The 15,137-nt window shown below is 40.6% G+C and overlaps 1 protein-coding gene across 6 annotated transcripts in view; it reads left to right on the top strand.

Annotated features, from left to right (window-relative positions):
* The window catches only part of triob (trio Rho guanine nucleotide exchange factor b), a 108,427-nt gene that overhangs the window by 82,970 nt on the left and 10,320 nt on the right, over window positions 1–15,137 (top strand). For all 6 annotated transcript variants that reach the window (XM_030393891.1, XM_030393888.1, XM_030393890.1 and 3 more), the window contains 4 exons: window positions 1,754–2,006; window positions 12,789–13,075; window positions 13,170–13,340; window positions 14,607–14,702. In XM_030393891.1, the coding sequence (XP_030249751.1) occupies window positions 1,754–2,006; window positions 12,789–13,075; window positions 13,170–13,340; window positions 14,607–14,702 (807 nt within the window). The remainder of the gene's footprint in view (window positions 1–1,753; window positions 2,007–12,788; window positions 13,076–13,169; window positions 13,341–14,606; window positions 14,703–15,137) is intronic.

The raw sequence follows: 15,137 nt of genomic DNA, 5'->3' as shown, positions 1-15,137 counted from the left end.
AGAGCACAGTTTTAGGTCCTCACAGCTATCGATCTAACACTTTGCTTCGAACAGAGAAATACTCCGCAAAATTTTTTAGTTTTTCCGTATGCATTTTCTTTTTTTGTTGTTTTTTTTGATGAATGGACATTAGTAAGCTGAATTGTTTATTTGTTTAAAGACAAGGATGGATTAACTGCTCCGCTCTGGGGAAGAGACACACATCAGGGAATCTTTCAAACTTCAATAGCCTGATTGTAAGCTCCCACAGAGGAGCGCTGTTGAAGGCAGCAACTTGTTCTTTAGCCACTGGATGTTCTAATGGATCAGGGTTGTTATTATCTGGAGCTGTTTTTCCAAGGGGAAATACTCAATAAAAAGTTAAATACTTCTACTTACCAGACAACTTTGCTGATCAAGTGAGCATCCTTTCATTGTGATTTAAGACGACTTAAGTGGATTGCTGAAGAAATCAGGCTGCTGTAGAGTTTTTCTTAAATCTTTTGGACTTCTCGCGCAATGAGGGAGTGGAAAACAATGGAGAGGCTGGAGGACAGAAGCTCAAATCCCATTTCTCAGCTCCTCAGCTCTCTGGCGTTACCACACTACCAGCGGGTATGTTGCAAATGTGCTTTGCGGTATATCAGGAGAAAAAAACACTACAGTGACCTTTACACATTTTTTAAATGATTCATGAACTTATTTCATTGTTAAAGGACACGAGGACCATGCATTCATATCTCAACACTATAAACAAGGAACATGTGTTCAATGTAAACAGCTTTAAGCCTTTAAAAGCATGAAATGTGTGAACAATTTTAGTCTAATGGGCATGTGGCTGAAAAGATGCAAACTTGAAAACATTAAATTGCACAAGATCTCTATCTTTAGCTATTTGTGACATCAAATTGCATTCTTGTATCCAAGAAAGCCAGTTAACTGTAGACGATCATAAATTGTATGCTTTTATATTTCATATTTTTACAGTAACAGAATTTGTGCACCCTGTGGTGTACTGGTGTATGCTCCATCTTTCACCTGTGAGCACAGAGAACTTCTGTTAGAGCATTAATCGCAACAAGCAGCTGCATTTTCAGTCACGTGTAATACTCAAACTCCTTTGAGAATAACCAGGGAGCAAGATGACTAATTCAACCTTGTTCCACCTGTATCTAATATTGTGATTCTTTTCTTAGACAATCATATGATTAGAGTCAGATCGTCATTGTGACGTTTTGTTCAGTTGTGCTAGAATGAGTCACCAATCATAATTACATGTGCATGTTTTCTTTAAACTGCTGATGGAGCAGCTGTGCTGTTAGCAAAGGATTTTGCATAATACTAGATTTTTGTTCTGAGAGCCATTATTTACATTTAATGATGACAGAAATAATTTTACCCAATGGTTGTGCTTGTTAGCATTAGCTGTAAAGTAGTATTTTTTGCTAATTTTTTTATATTTGTGGCAAATTCAAATGCAGGAGAAATAACAGAAAATGTAATTGATGAAATTGTTGAAATTTACAGTGGCACTTACAGACATGCAACACCAGAGTGTCCTCTGTGTTGGTTATCAGTACAGATTGGATGGCAATCATAAGATATTCTTTTATTTAGTGTTTCTGTCCTAAAACTTGTTGGATATAATTTAACCTCACAGAGTGTGCCAAGGAGGCTGTTTTCATTCTTTGGAGCCATGTGAACAGTAAGAATAAGACAAACAAATAAGAGATACATTAGTAGGTTTTTAACTCCTGTCCTACTTCCATTTCAGCTCTCCGGTGGCTGTGAGTTGACAGTGGTGATCCATGACTTTGTGGCCGGTAATGGTGGCAGCAGTGGGGAGCTGACAGTGCGCCGAGGTCAGACTGTGGAGGTTCTAGAACGTCTCCACGACAAGCCAGACTGGTGCCTGGTGCGCACCACGGACCGCTGTCCAGCCCAGGAGGGCATCGTACCCTGCTCCATGCTCTGTATTGCTCACTCCAGGTCCTCTATGGAGATGGAGGGGCTCTTCAACCACAAAGGTAGGAGCAGAATATTTACTTGGATAACCATACCCACCCTGGCTGGTGGACTGGAAGTTATTTTCTCAAATTCAGGCAAATCCGAACACTTCAGAAAGCTAATTGGAGGCATTTCATATTTGGAAACTCTAAAAGTGGGCAGCAGGATCTTGTTATCTCGCCCAACAACTGATTGTCACATCCATGCAGATGTCGACTCTTGAAACATTAGGGAAAGCTAATTGGGAGTATTTCTTGTTTACTAACATAGCATTGGTGACTTGCAAAGCCTCCACCTCTCACCAAACAGCTGCTTGAGGAAGTACGTGCATGTATTTGTAGGTGTTGCTATGCAACTGTGGAAAGCCCACTTGAAGCATAGCTTTCTTTTAATTATGTTAAAATAATGTCAACCTTTGGATTCCCAGCACTGTTAACATTCACAGATGTTATTACTGTCAGAAACCCCTATTATGTCCTAAACAGGCAGCAGCATGCAAGAGTAAAATGTTAAAAGGCCTTTTGAGGGCTCAGTCCTGGAGAATATGATGTCAGAATCTGCATCTGTTGTTGTGCCCAAAGGGTCTTATTAAGACAAGTCATTAACATGGTTCCTATGGTTATTTCCGCAGTGTGTTTGTATGTGTTTTAATATCACTCCAGCTCTGGTTACAGCAACAGAAACATTGTTAAATCATATCCTGCTAGAAAATTGACTTGTACGTAATTATAATCACCCACAGATTGTTAGAAAAGTCTGAACTTTTCTACATATAGACACAAACATTATAAATTCATTAGTCTGAAACAAAAATAACTGTGTCTAAGTTAGTTCATGATAGCATGAGATACATGACTACATATGATTAAAATTAAAATATTTCACCCAAGTGCAATGATAAAGGGCCTGTTAATCTAGCTTGCAATTGATTTTTTTAAATTCAGTTATCTCAAGATCACAAGTTAATTATTTTGTTTTCTCAAGGAAACAAAAGGCTAATTTTTCGAGATAAAGGGTCCATTTATGCCAAAAAAAAGTTTAATATGAGTGGACCATGACATACACAGACTGCTGTGTGGGCTGAGTAAGGGAGTTTTAAAGCAAACCGTTTTCTGAACTTTTACCATTTCTTTGAAAAATGTTCTCCAAAGTGGTTTGATATGAATATGGCAATATGATTAATTTCACTTACTAAGTGATAGGTTAACCCACAATAGTTAACTTAAAGCTGTTGTGTTACTGTCCAGTAGGCCTCAACCTAAAGATTACTTATTAGCATAGGGAAGCTGCAAAGAAGCTCAGAGTGGAGGGTGTTATAAAGTATGTATATGAAAAAGTAAGATTGAGGCAGAAGAAGTTCAGTCCGATGCGTTGTAGTCCTTGATCTGACGTTTTCAGCTCTAATCAGTTGTCAAACTTGTTAAAATGTTTTGCGTGGCACTGTTGATCTCTGAAAAATCTAAGTTATAACCTTTTGTTTTCTCATGAAGGATTGATTATCCCATTTTCTAAAGCGAAACAAAGTTTATTTTGTTGTTAATAAAGTCGCTAACTTGCGATCTCGAGGTCCCCAATATAGAAAGACAAAAACATTTGATAATGCATTGCAGTGCATGCTTGATCATGTTGGCAGGTTCTTTTGAACTCCATGCCATGCTTTTATACTCCATCATTAAAAATCAACCTGGGGCTAAAATCGAATACCACTGCTGAGTATTTTGTTTGAGTTCTTTGCCAGAGTAGAGGATTGAGGTGGCTGCCAGGTTTTGGTTTCGGCATCCAGTTGGTGTGGATCATGTCAGGCCCCACTGCTATCCGGTTTCTTATTGTTATGAACTGCTGTTGGATCTGCTACTGTAATGGTGACTAATTCCTTCATTGTTTTCATCTCAAGCATCAGTTGATGGCATGATGCACTGATAATTGCTCGCCTACTGTTTGACATCTCACTGAGCCCTGCCAGTCAGGGCAAATTGCAGATTTCAAGATATTTTATCTCATGCCGGGACCTGAACCATGAAAAGCATTTGTGTTAATATTATCTCAAATACTACATAGACAAATATATACTGTGTTTACTGTATTTACCTGTGCAAATATGTACATGTATATGTATTTGTATTGTTTTTTTTCTCAGATATTGCAATAACAATTATTGGGTAATTTGTGTTTTCACTGAAAAGACTGTAAAATCACGATGTGATTTTACAGTAATGTGACATTTGTTGCAGTCTGTACCAAATTATAATTTTCTCTTACATCTGGAGAACAAGCTTTTTAGACCAAAGTATCTCTGCAGCTCTGCAGTACTAAAGAAATGTGGCTCCTGCAATTTGGATATTGATTTTGAATGCCCTCATATTTTAATTATTTGTTTAGCCCCATTAATTATATATTTTTCTTATGAATGTAAACACTTGTAAATCATAATCTAAGCGTGATGCGACAGTAGCTCAGTTGGTAGAGTGTCCCATGTATAGAGGCTATGTCCTGGCTGCAGCAGCCCAGGGTTCGAGTTCAGCCTGTGGCCCTTTGCTTTATGCCACCCCCCTCATCCCATTTCCTGTCATATCTCAAGCCACAGAATGGCCAAAAAGGAAAATGAGAAAGACATAAAAAATCATATTCCAACCAATTCTGAAGGACTAAAAGAATAGACATAGCTAAAAGCAGAGAGTAAGAGGAAATCGGTCTTTTTACTTAGACGTGACCCTCATTTGACATTTGAGTTATGAGCTGCTGTCATCATGTCTTGACAGAAGTTTCTGCTTGTGCTTGTGAGTGGGTGAGAGCTGCTTGTTTCTATGGTAATATAGCATACAAATATTTTGTTGGCAGCCTCTTTTGTAGTAAGTATGAGGAAGATCTGTATTTGTATTTAAATTACAGGCTACTTGTACTGTACAGAAACTTGCAACTTTGGAATGAGCTGAATGATTTACTAGTGCAGAAAAGGAAGAAGGGTAGAATTTCCCAGCGCCTTATTTGTTTTATTCTTTTAGCTTCAGCTTTACTGTTTCTCATCTCTGTTTGCTTACAGAGGCTCTCTGTTTTTATCAGGCTTTCCTCGGTCCTTTGGTTGCGCCCAGCCCTCCCTCACTGTTTGTATCTGTGTGTTTGGGTGGCCAGAGGGAGTGATGAAAAGGAGCCTCTCACTGCAGGGGTTGCTGTGGTCAAAAAAGGCTGTTGCGGAGGAGGAGGAAAAGGATAACAGAAAAACATCTTTTGCTACTTTGTCAACCTTTGGTGTTTCCTGACCAACCATGTAGGCGGCTTTGTCCAAAGTTGAGGGAGGGTGACGGTTTAGGGGATTAGTGTTCTCCGGGAAATACCCCCTTTTCCTGCCGTGTCTCACAACCAGGAATAATTGACTGTTGGAGGCCAGTGTCTGTGTCTAGAGTAACAGAATAGAATGCGGTTGAATGGTTGACATAACACAGGATTTGTATGGAAAGTGTACAGCTGGCAGCTGGTTGGCTGCTCTGATTAATGGGGTGTCACAATATCGATTCTAAATTGAAAGTGGACAACATGAGCTTTCAGTTTTGATCATTCAAATCAAAAGCAGGATCAGAAATTCTCCCCGTATTTTATTTTTCTCTCCAGCCCTGCATACTTACGAGCATCCAAAGGAAAAAATAAACACAAGATGACACAGCTAGCTTAGCAGTAGCCTGCAGCTGCGCCTCCAGACACACCATCCTGTCTGCACGAAAACGATCTACTGCCGGGGACCGGAGGTTATCCAACAGTTTCAGAGATAAGGCTTTATTTTCTTTTTGTGAGATTCATTACTAATCTCTCTGGGAAATGGGTTTACTCGTGGGGGAAGAACTGAACTCAACAGAACTGTCAAAATTACCAGATATTTTTCCTGTTTGTTTGAGACAGAAACCAAACCTGGAAACAAACTGAATTTCTGTCTTATATTGTTTATTGTTTGATCTCTCAAGGATGGTGTTGTCAGACCTTACCCTTGTCTGCAAAAAGCCACCAAGACAGGGTTAACATCTATAAAGAAGAATTTGAAAATGTCAGTGAAATCATGGCCTGAGATTGGTGATCTGTTGACCTTTTCAAATGGAACCATGCCCCACAAAATGAAACTCTGAATCGTGACTTTGCTAAATGTTTAATCAAGTCCTGTGTTGTTCAACTAGCTGTTGTAACCTGTTCAAACCTACTCATTCATGTTAAATTGCATTTAGAACACTTTTAGCTACAGTCTAATCACATTCACACAACTGGAATTCCCCTGTTAAACAAAAATATGCAGGTCGGCTCTCTGAATGAAATAAATACAAAGGTACACAGTTAATGACTGTTATTGATAAAAGAAAAAGACTCTGTAAAGAGCAGAGAGTAAGTGCAGGCAGTATATGCACAAGTGTGTGCGTGTTTGTACAGGAAAGAGTGTCTAGAGCCCGAGGAGGGACACAGACACACACTCAGAGTTAAACAGGGAGATCTTTGTGCATCCAACCAGATGAAGGAATGATGTAGGAAAACAGGGTTTAGTGTTAAATACATATGAAGCAGTTAAAAAACTGAGACCCTTGAAAGCCCCTAATGGAGATTCAAAATTGTAGAGCAATCTGAAATCTGTAACCAATTTCTCTCACTGAACATTTTGCAGTTCACTTCTCTCAGATTTCATAACCGAGTCTATATTTGTTCCACGCATACTGCAAAACTTGTATGCATCCTGATGCCTGTAAAATATGCACCCGCCCACACAAACTGAGTGGGTGCTTCTACAAAGGGTAATACGGTAGATGTGCTGCATGTTTACAGACATCCCCTTGGAACAGGATAGGCACAGTGGAGGCTTGCCCAATATCCTCACAGCAGCCCACTCACTGACAGAGGGAGGGAAGGAGATACAAAGAGAGAAAGAGACAGAAAACATCCTACTCTCTAACGCTGCATTTGACTTTTTTTTTTTCCTCATGCTGGACTTCACCTTTTTCTCTCCCTGGATTTTCAGCGACATACTGCAGAATTATTTTTTACTTTTAACTATAACTCGAGCAGTTTTAGTTTTTTGCCAATGAGTTCAAAGTCAGTTGTCGTATCTGTGGAGATGCTGTGAGCGAGTATTTCCAGTCAGAATACCAGACGCTTCATATTTGGCTGACATGGCCCGTGGAATTGAGTCATTAGTGTCCCTTAACCCATTTTGCTCAATGGATTCAGCACAGGGAGGACATTCTGACAACTGCAAGTTCTGGCTGCTGGACCTGGGTAGGTGCTGTAACGCATGGGGAAAAAACTGTTTGGGACACAAGTAATTTTCTGGCTTTGCTGTCAGGGCAGGTTTTTCTCAATTAAACACTTTTCTAGTCCGTACCAGAGTGAGATCCAGAATACAGGAAAGTAGAGAAATAGAAACGAGTTAAATGACATGTGATGAAGTTGACCAGTTTGGTGTTAGTGTTCATCTTGTCTCGTTCAAAACTACAGTGATAACATCTGAGTAAGGCTGTCCACATTTTGGATTTTATGACATCAAGATGCAATTTTTGCTCTCAAAGCATGCAAGTTCAAAAAGTTGGATCATTAATGCAATTACTGTGCAACAAACTACTACAGTTTGACAGTTCTACCCCTTTGTTGGTGGCTCGTCTTTGTGATAGATTCTACATCTGCTATTCTCAAATGGGTTTTAACGCAGAGGGCATTCACTAATCAAGTTTGGATTACGTTGTGGCATTATGGCAGTGAAAGTAATTTGGTGAATGCGCCGTTATGTGATGAGATATTAAATCTATTGAAATCACATTTACAAGATTATATCTTTGTGCATATCTGTATGCTGGGTCATGCGAGTGCACAGATGGGCACGGGGTGTTATCACAGACCCCAGGGGGAAAAGAAAATAATGAGGTTGAACAGAGGAGAACAGAATAGTATAGTATAGAAATGGAAAATGAGGATTTTGCCATTTCCATTTCTTTTTACCGTTTAATATTTTTTATAGTTGTTTTGATTCATACAGCCTTAATAATAATAATAATATCATACCATAATATCTGACTAGATTTACCAGAATATGTAGCAAATGGCCTCTAAACTCTTCCATGTGTCCCATCCCAACTCTACGCCCTCCCTAACTATGTCAGCTGGTGGCAAGCCCACTCTCAGCATTGTCCACATTTTTACAGATCAATTATAGCCAAACCCCCGGGAGCTTTCCCACACGCTGCATCTCCACCACCAAAAGCTTGACTCCAACCTCACCGACTGGATGTTTGTGTGTGTCTGTGTGTTTGTGTCACTTCTCCTGGGGTAGACAAGACCACACGAAAGATGCTCCCCTGGTGACACCTCTGGAATCCCAGGCATGCTTCTGTGGAGCTGCGCAGGGATCACTCCATTTGTATGAGGGCCCCTCCCATTCCTCCTATTCTGAGACACGGGCACACACATCAGGTTGTAAATCTAGCAGGTTCATTGCAGTAGCGTCAATGAGCAGGGACTGAATTATGATGGCATGTTGGTAGCTTGCAGATAAATTAGCAAACATCTGAAGATGCAGTGGAGAGCATCTGGTGGACTCTTGGTGGGTCTTTTCTCAGGAATATCAGCTGACAGAGTTAAACTGGGAGGATGTTATACAAATGTGCCCTTGCATGCCCAGTATCAAAGGTAACTGTTGTATGTTTAGGCAGACTGTGGAGGCAATAAGTAGGTTTTTGGAAGTTTGAATGTCTGTACATCTATATGACCTACACATGCTAGCATGCATGTGCATTTACTACATGTGAACTGGTCAAAACCTTTCTATGACTCAGAATAGTTCTGGAAGCAGGGATGCATCAGAATAACAATTTCAGCGAAGATGAATAAAGACATGGACATGTTCACTACAGGTTTTCAAAGCCAGTCAAGTAAACTGTTCTTCAACAAGTTTGGGACAACCAACGTAATAAAGATGAGACATAAACAGTTATAGCCCCTGTAGATCTATACAGGAGATACTGACATAAATTACTTTTAATAGGGTTTTGCAACATAAAGTTTAATCTCTTGCCGCTCCAGATATTTTCTAGCAATTTACAGTAAATCTTTTGTATGTAGTTGTGGCCTTGCACCAAGATACTGTATGCCCCCAGTGTATTTGTTCGGATTCGTTTTTTACATTTGGGAATTCTGCATTTGTGATGTTATGAGCATACCAGATGGGGGTGATGGGACCAGATGTCAGTGGTTGTTGTGAAGAAGCTTAAAATGCTGTGAAATACAGTAGCGTTTGTATCCAGGTAGTATTGCATGAAGACAAACTGAATAATCCACTCTTGGATGAGTAGTGAAACATATTAAAGTCTTATATTTCAATCGAATGGATTATTAATTTTTTCTTGATGTATTTTCTGAGTCTTTAAGGACAAACACCCCTGCAAACCAACCGGGTGTCCCCCATTTTTGTTTCCCATGACTGCAAGCCCGACCAGCTGTTCTGGAGGTGTCTCCACAATGAAAAACGCCCTGCAGGGCAAAGGGCAAAGGTTGTGCCTTCTGTGTGTATGTGTGTCTCAAGGGTTATTTTCTACTGAAGAGGAATGTGTCAAGGCTACTGACCCCATGTTTTATCCATTTACACCCCTGTTAACACGACCTCTTCAGTCTAATCACAGCATGTAGATAGTACCAGATGCTAATCTAACTGTCAGAGTGTGGACGTTTTAGTCGTGATTCATTGAGGACAGGAGGTAGATTTCTTTGCTTTTTGTACAATGTTTTCAGGCAAAATACTATATGCTATATTTTAAATTAATGCACATTTAACAACATATTTAGGTTAAAATATATGTTACCAGTTAAACTTATTCTCTGATGCTGTTATGATATTTCAAATTTATGAAATTCTAATTTAATATTGTCAGCGTATCGTGGCAGTATTGCCTTACAACAGGATATTGTTTCAAATAGGGAGTATTTGAGTGATATTCAAAGGCATAAAAGTATTGTTTCACCAGAGACCCAACTGGTGTGAACTGACATATATTTGTCTGCTTGACTTGCCCCACAGTCCTTGATGTAATAGCTGAGATGTACTTTGCAACAGCATGCTACATGTTAAGTTGTGACCCCAGCATGTCGTCGGTCTGTTTGCACTCCATGGGAAGTCCTGAGTCCTGTGTGTGGCTCCCTGGTTCATTCCCTTTAACCAATTCCATCCAAGTGATATACTGTATTATGTAGGCACGTATAAGTGTGTAAGCTGTAGGTCATTAGTGTTGTCTGTATGTTTTAATTGAAATGGCAGAAAGGGGCCTTATTTACATTTGAAAACAACAGTTGTGTGATGCTTAAATGTCCACTTACAGTCATTTACAGAAAGTTTTCAGGACTTTAAAACCCCAGACATTCAAAGGCATGGTCAGCACCTGTACTGTACTTTGTGCTTTTGTATGAATTATAAATTAAATGAACTGGTGTTATCTACTGAAGAAACAACATCCAGAACTCATAAAGGCACATTTTCACAAGTCTTTAGAGACTAACAATAGTAAACTAAGGTATTCCGTGTCATCAGAATTAGAGTCTTGAATAAGCTCCATGACTAAAACATTCCAGGGCAATATCGTAACGAACAGTTGGGACTCTGGTTTTCATTTGGTACTGTAGGGGAGATGGTGGAGGAAGCTAAATCACAACTCCCCCCCCCCAAAATGAAGTTGCATGTTAAGATTTGTGCCAACAAAAGGAATTATCTCCCATCAAATTGCCCTCAAGCAAGGCAGACAACCCCTCCACACCTTGTGTCTTTAAAATATGCCCTTTGGGTGGAATTTTATAGATCACCAGAGCAGCTCAAGCTCCCCCTTACCAGGGAGATGGAGCTGTATCCATCTGACTTTCTGTCTGACAAGAAATAAATTGCAGTATGAAAAGAGGATAAAAAGATGTGTTCTCGCCTGCTCTGTCTTGACACGTTCACCTTGTTGTTGGCCTGGGTTGCGGCTAAGAAAATCTTGCATGAAGCAGTTAAAGTACTGCAGAATGGGTGAAAGATCAGGGCCATCATCACTCAGGTTATGCTGAAGAAATCTCCAGATGACCTGGGCTTTGTCAGAGTAGTATGGTGAGAGGAGTCTCAGAGAAGATGGCTTTAGAGTATTAACGGTGCCTGATGTGGAAGATGCTTGTTATTCTGGGAACTGTGCTTTCTTATTCTCTTTGCATGCAATGTGAGAACACATGCTTTGTATCAGCGGAGTGCAGTAAAAATACAGCTCCCAGAGGCTCACTGGCTAACACGCATGTTCACATGCAGATGTGTTCATTCAGGCTGTGTGAAAGTGTCCAATGAGGGCAGGCAAAATTACCACACCTGTCATCCATAAGCTTGGTCACATGCTTAAATCTTTAACAGCTGCATCTTTTTAATCACTTAAATAACTGAATGATCTCTCAACCATTATATTCCTTTGTCAAGCTGCTGCACAGTAACCAGAAATATTGATGATTTAATCATGTATCCAGAGTTGAATATGTTTCGCGAAAACTTTAACAAACCTCATTTTTTCTTTTGACACTTAGCTTTAAAGTGCAAAATGTTACTTTGTACAAAGAGAGCATCATTGTGCACCGAAGGAGAGTTTCCAGATTTAGTGAAGCTACAGCTTTGCACAGCTTTGTATTTAATGTGATAAAAAACATCAATTTATGGGTGTATTCAGAGATGAGATGAGAACTTGGTCCCAATGAATTTGGATGGATGGTCTTTGGGTGACTGCTTAAGTTCTTTGTCATATCTAGGGATTTTTTGAGGTTGTTGTGCTGGCAGCAGATTAAAGGGGGACTCTTAAATCATGCTATTGCCTTTTGTTAATCTGTAAAGTCTCACAGGAGGTGAAAGGTCTGGTTCAGGGAATGATGTGTGGTGTCAGAGTTGGGGTCATGTTGCACAAAGAAATCCAACCTTAGTCCCAAAACTCCCCCATCGGATAGTTTGTTGAGCCAGTCAAGAGGTTTTGTTTCTTCACTCTATGGCACGCAGCAGCATTTTTGATGATGGTGGAGAATGAGGGGATGTCAGGGCAGTCGAGAGGAAAGGCAATCAGGTTAAAGATAGGAAGCAGAACAGGAGGGAGGGAGCAGGCAGATGAGGCAGACAGGTGGCTGTATGTTTGAAGTATTCAGACAAAAGCCTCAAGCATTCCTTTCCTGTGTTATATTTTCATCGCTCCATTACTAGTCGAAGAAGAGCTTTCCTCCTACAGATTCCCAGAGGAGCCGCCATCACTGTGAGGAGGAGGCCCGTCTGCCTACTGCACAAACAAACACTGCACAAACAAACACTGTACAAACAAACACTGTACAAACAAATCAATGCGCACACATTTTTTCTCAATGTCCCCTCACTATATGCAACCTCACATGTCTAAATTGTGATTTTAGTGTCGTTTATGGTTTGTTTAACTGCGTCATTTTTGAAAGAATTCCAAATCAAAATAATTTAATATATTAATAATGGGGTTTGAAAAGACTTGAATTTGTAGATGGAAAAATGGCTAAATATAGGACTCCTTTGTCACTGTGTAAACCAGCCTTTGTGATGTAAACAAACCTTTCAGAACACAGGATTACATTAATCACACGGATTAATTGTTGTATAGTGTTCCCTGAATTAAAAGAACTGTCAATCAATGTAAGACTAATTGGAAGTTTGAATTTTGTATTGTGTTTTTCGGTGAGATAACCCTTTAATCTAAATTTGGATCATAGATTAAGCCAACATCCTTGTGTTAATATCATTATAAACCTACTCTTTCTTCTCTCCCCTTCACCTTTAGACACCTTGTCTGTATCCAGTAACGACGCCCTCCAACCGGGCTCTAGCCAAACGCTTGGTCCTCATAGCTCACCAGGCCCCAAACGCCCTGGGAACACGTTAAGAAAGTGGCTGACGAGCCCTGTGCGACGACTCAGCTCCGGCAAAGCGGACGGCCACGTCAAGAAGCTTGCCCACAAGCACAAGAAGAACCGCGATGGAACAAGGAAGAACATGGACACAATGCACGGCTCGCAGAAGGACTCTGATGACAGCGCCGCAACGCCACAGGACGAGACGCTTGAGGAAGTAAGAATCAGTGGACCACTGACCCTGTCAGAACATTTTGTTTCTGACCCACTAGCTGACAATCATCATTTTCCTGCTCTCTGTCTCTCTCCAGCGTATGCGTAATGAGGGGCTGAGCAGTGGTACCTTGTCAAAGTCGTCCTCATCAGGCATGCAGAGCTGCGGTGAGGAGGAAGGAGAGGAGGGGGCCGATGCTGTCCCTCTACCTCCCCCCATGGCCATCCAGCAACACAGCCTGCTGCAGCCTGACTCCCAAGATGACAAGGTGGGTCACACAGGGCAATCCAAATACATGCAGACATTCACACGACTCCGGATGGTTACAGACAATGGAATGCAGACAACAAAATGCACAATACCACCCGAGACAAATTAGGGTTGGTTGTGCGTGTGAGCTTAACCACAACAAAATAAATTCATGTGTGTTTGTGCTTTATTCTAAATGGCGACACTTTCTTTTGTCTCGTCAGCAGTAGTGTGACACACAAATACAGACATTATGTGATAACATTTCAGGGAGGGTTGCCCATTTGAAAATAAGCTGACATGCAAACACAGAAGCTGTCGAACTTTGAACTTGGAAAATAACTGCTGATTTCTTTATAAAGAAATTAAAGAGCAAGATTTCCCGAATTAGGCAGCAGATTTTTGTCTTTGCTTCCATATAGAAGTGTAAAAATATCACTTTACATCCACGCAGAGCTTAAAGTAACACAGCTACACATTTACTTTGGCACTAATGACCTTTCTTTTTTTTCTCTTATTTTCTCGATGGTTGCATGTTCCTTCCTTCAGCATTATGTTGATTTCTGTTCTGCTTCTCTTCTCTCCCAGTTTCCCTATCTGTCCATGTAAAACCACTTCATTGTCTCCACTTTGGTTCCTTCTTTTTAAACATTTTCTTGCCTTTTCGCTCTCTTTTTTTTACCAACTAAATGCCATTCCCTTGGATTGTAATTGTTCTACTGTTGCTGAAGTGAATACTCCATTCACGTGTTGCTGCAGGGGCGCAGTGTTTGATGGACTAAATGGTGAAATTCCCATTAAGTCTGGTTTTGAACAGGGGACCCTTTTAAAACTGTGCCTGCCACTATGCCTCAGCATGGGCTCTGTTGCAGAGGCAAACTTTCTCTCCAATGGAGTATTAAGCAACACTGTTTGCTGTGTATAAGTCGTTTGACCAATCGTGGTGCTCATGCTTGAAGAGCAGTCAAATCCCAGAGCTTGCCCTTGACCTAAACCCACCTCATAACCTCTGTTTCCCTGAGACCAGCCTGTTATTGGCTCCAACTTGGTCCTTAATTAACCCTTTTATTAGGGAGACCACACCCACCAAGTCCATATTTGGACATGTGGAATATCGGAATCCAAACTCAACAATGGTGAGCCTGATCACATACACAGCAGCAGCCATTGAGAATGTATGACAGCTGTACGCATGCAGCACTGCCAAGTTTTACATTTTTCATGTTTTACACCTTAACCATTGACTCTCTGTCTTTCTGTCTTTCATTTTCTCCCTCTTTTTCAGTCTGCATCCCGTCTGTCCGCTCGTCCCAACAGTTCAGAGACACCCAGTGCTGCTGAACTGGTCAGTGCCATAGAGGAGCTGGTGAAGAGCAAGATGGTGAGATAGAAATTATAAACAAAGCTCACAAGTACTTGCTAATGTGCCACATTTGTGCACAGAACAGTTCTGATAGATTTATGCACAAGCACACACACATACACACACACACTTTTTCTTCTGGTGTTGTTGACAGAGAATGGCATCATGGCCTACTAGTCATCTGTCAGGACTGTGACTCACTATGCCAGCTGTCGACTGATCCAACAAATGGACACAAAAATGTCCGGCGCACACATGCCCACTGGCCTACATACAGTACAGTACAGATGCATACTAAAGCAAAGATAATACTGTTTCCTATAGGGACGGCAGCTTTATTTTGATTCCTTTTATGTAGCTGAAACATGCTGTCAGAAAGATTAGATCACAGACTGTAAGTGCTCTTTCAGCCTCCATAAGGGTTCTTTATTTCTACCTCTTCATTCTTCTTTC

Source organism: Sparus aurata, chromosome 17, assembly GCF_900880675.1.
Source record: "Sparus aurata chromosome 17, fSpaAur1.1, whole genome shotgun sequence".
Lineage (NCBI taxonomy): Eukaryota > Metazoa > Chordata > Actinopteri > Spariformes > Sparidae > Sparus > Sparus aurata.
The sequence above is the reverse complement of the archived record's forward strand: the minus strand, read 5'-3'. Positions and strand labels throughout refer to the sequence as shown.